This window comes from Sesamum indicum, unplaced genomic scaffold (assembly GCF_000512975.1).
Source record: "Sesamum indicum cultivar Zhongzhi No. 13 unplaced genomic scaffold, S_indicum_v1.0 scaffold00119, whole genome shotgun sequence".
Taxonomy (NCBI): domain Eukaryota; kingdom Viridiplantae; phylum Streptophyta; class Magnoliopsida; order Lamiales; family Pedaliaceae; genus Sesamum; species Sesamum indicum.
Genome location: NW_011628048.1, coordinates 447,421 through 449,477, shown reverse-complemented (window position 1 = coordinate 449,477; position 2,057 = coordinate 447,421). Strand labels below are relative to the sequence as shown.

Here is a 2,057-nt window from a genome sequence, read left to right as displayed (position 1 = left end):
CCCAGTTTGACCATATATATATTTCCCACTTACTAAACCCTAATCAGTTCTCTCTCTCTCCTCACTCGGTTTCCGCCGTTTCTCTCCTCTATCTTCCTTCTACGGTCTATGGCAATTTCGTCCCCCTATCTTCCCCAACTCCGGCGGTTTCCTAAAGCCAATCCAATGGCTTTTAGGAAACCGCCTAACAGATTAGTTCTCCGGACGTTTTGATAAAACCTATATATGGGAGTCTCACCCTCCCTGACCGAAGGGACAGAAATCTGTTTTCTTCTTCCTTGCACCTCTGAAATATTTCTTTGTGATTCTACTGTGTGGTGGGTTGTGGTGATCGATCATCTACTCTAGATCTGTGTGATCTGTTTCTGTTGGGTACTGTGTGTGGAGGAGCAACCGTGGTCTTTGTGGTGGGTGTTTGGGTACGGTATTTTGTGACCGTGTCCCTTCTATATTGGATCTGGCTCTATCTCCTGAGCCATTTTCAAACAACAGCTTATCTTCTTCATTTCTTATTATTTTGTTATTATTCATTTCCGTAATAATCTTGATATTCGGCCTGTAATTTTGAGGAGTTTCGTACTCCATATCAGTGTAATAGTTGGGTAGGTTATATTGATAAAGAAATACCACTGGAGGGTTATACCCTACAACCTCAGCTGTTGAGACGTGGATTGTCCATCATGAAAATCTTGTGAACAATCTCTTACACTTAAATACTATCTACATTTCTTGTGCAGAAATTAGCTCTTACAATTATGTATAGTCTAGATTTCTTGTTGCTTGTTTTCCATTATTTGTTGTTATTCTACTCATTCTTCGATGGTAATTGCATTTTATGGAGAAAATCCTATTAATACTTTAGATGTTGAGTAACATACGTTGTGACTTTAAAAATGGTAGATGAGTAGAAAGAGAAGGAGCCATGCGGTACGTCTTCGGAGCCAAAGTCAAGAATTAACGATACTTGGTGGAATCTTTCACAGGTCTCTTTGTTTATTTAATTGATGTATGAGCATTACAAGAAAGGGCAACTTATCTCATCTACATTTAGTGAGCAAATTTGGCGTGAAATCGGTGTTGAGTTGTCTGAACGTAATAGAGCACAATACACCATTGCGCAACTTAAAGGTAAGGCTACCAGGCTTCGGATGCTTTGGCGTAAGTTTTATGATTTGGTATACAAACGGACTGGCTTTGGTTGGGATCCAACTACGTACACTGTGACTGCCAGTGAGGATCGTTGGGCTGAGTGGGTAGCGGTAATTGTATATTTCTCATTTTATTTTTAAACATATATTCATCATTTCTTGGCATACGTTTATGAAGTATCAATGATTGTGCAGGCTAATCCGAGAGAGTCTGGCTTGGGAAAGAAGGGTCTTCCTCATTTTGATTTATGTACTGAGATGTTCTGCGCTTCTGTAGCCACCAGCAATATCGCTCGTTCCTTTGCCATGCCTCCTTTCGACAATAATGACCACGATGAAGTTGATGTAAGCCATCCTACAATGGATACTGGTAATCCACTCTCATCCGGGGCTGTGAAAAATCCAAGAGCAGCAAGAGGAGTTCAGCGAAAAGGGGGTCAAAGTGATTGTTCAAATAGAATTGTGTCGCGCTTTTAGACCAAAATGCGACTTTTATCGGGGGACGTCAGATCAAAAGGAAGGACAAGGACCGCCCGATTGAACAAACGAGGGAAATTGGGGATAATTTTGGGGATTCGATCGAAGATGGCGTCGTTTCAGACGAACTAGGGCGCAATCAAGAGGAGAATGGAATTGGGGATTCGAAGTTCATCACACCCGTTCAAATGTGATCATGCGAGAGACACGTGGACGGCCGAGGATCATGGCGCAGTACTGAAGCCTGCTACTGTTCTAATTTTTGAGGATTTCAGCAAATTTGTCTAGGACCAATAGGAGCTCCATTGCAAGGACAAACAGCCCCTTTTCTGATGGAATTTTAATGTTGATTTCAGCTTTTATGTTCTGTCATTTTTTGTCTGTTTCATCAGACTTTTGTAAAGGGGAGCTGAAGATTCTAAATGGTCCATT

At 41.4% G+C, this 2,057-nt stretch overlaps 1 protein-coding gene across 1 annotated transcript; it reads left to right on the top strand.

Moving 5' to 3' along the window:
- The first annotated feature begins 1,004 nt into the window (after nt 1–1,004).
- Nucleotides 1,005–1,625, top strand: LOC105178993 (L10-interacting MYB domain-containing protein-like). The gene is made up of 2 exons (XM_011102575.1): nt 1,005–1,259; nt 1,344–1,625. Exons 1-2 carry the CDS (start codon nt 1,005–1,007, stop codon nt 1,623–1,625), a joined length of 537 nt encoding a protein of 178 aa, XP_011100877.1.
- Nucleotides 1,626–2,057: the final 432 nt, after the last annotated feature.

What these genes read in the sequence shown, in the direction of transcription:
- LOC105178993 (XM_011102575.1), top strand. Translation starts at nt 1,005, where the DNA reads ATGTATGAGCATTACAAGAAAGGGCAACTTATCTCATCTACATTTAGT. An exon ending in GTTGGGCTGAGTGGGTAGCG is followed by an intron (nt 1,260 to 1,343) that starts GTAATTGTATAT and finishes ATGATTGTGCAG; the next exon opens with GCTAATCCGAGAGAGTCTGG.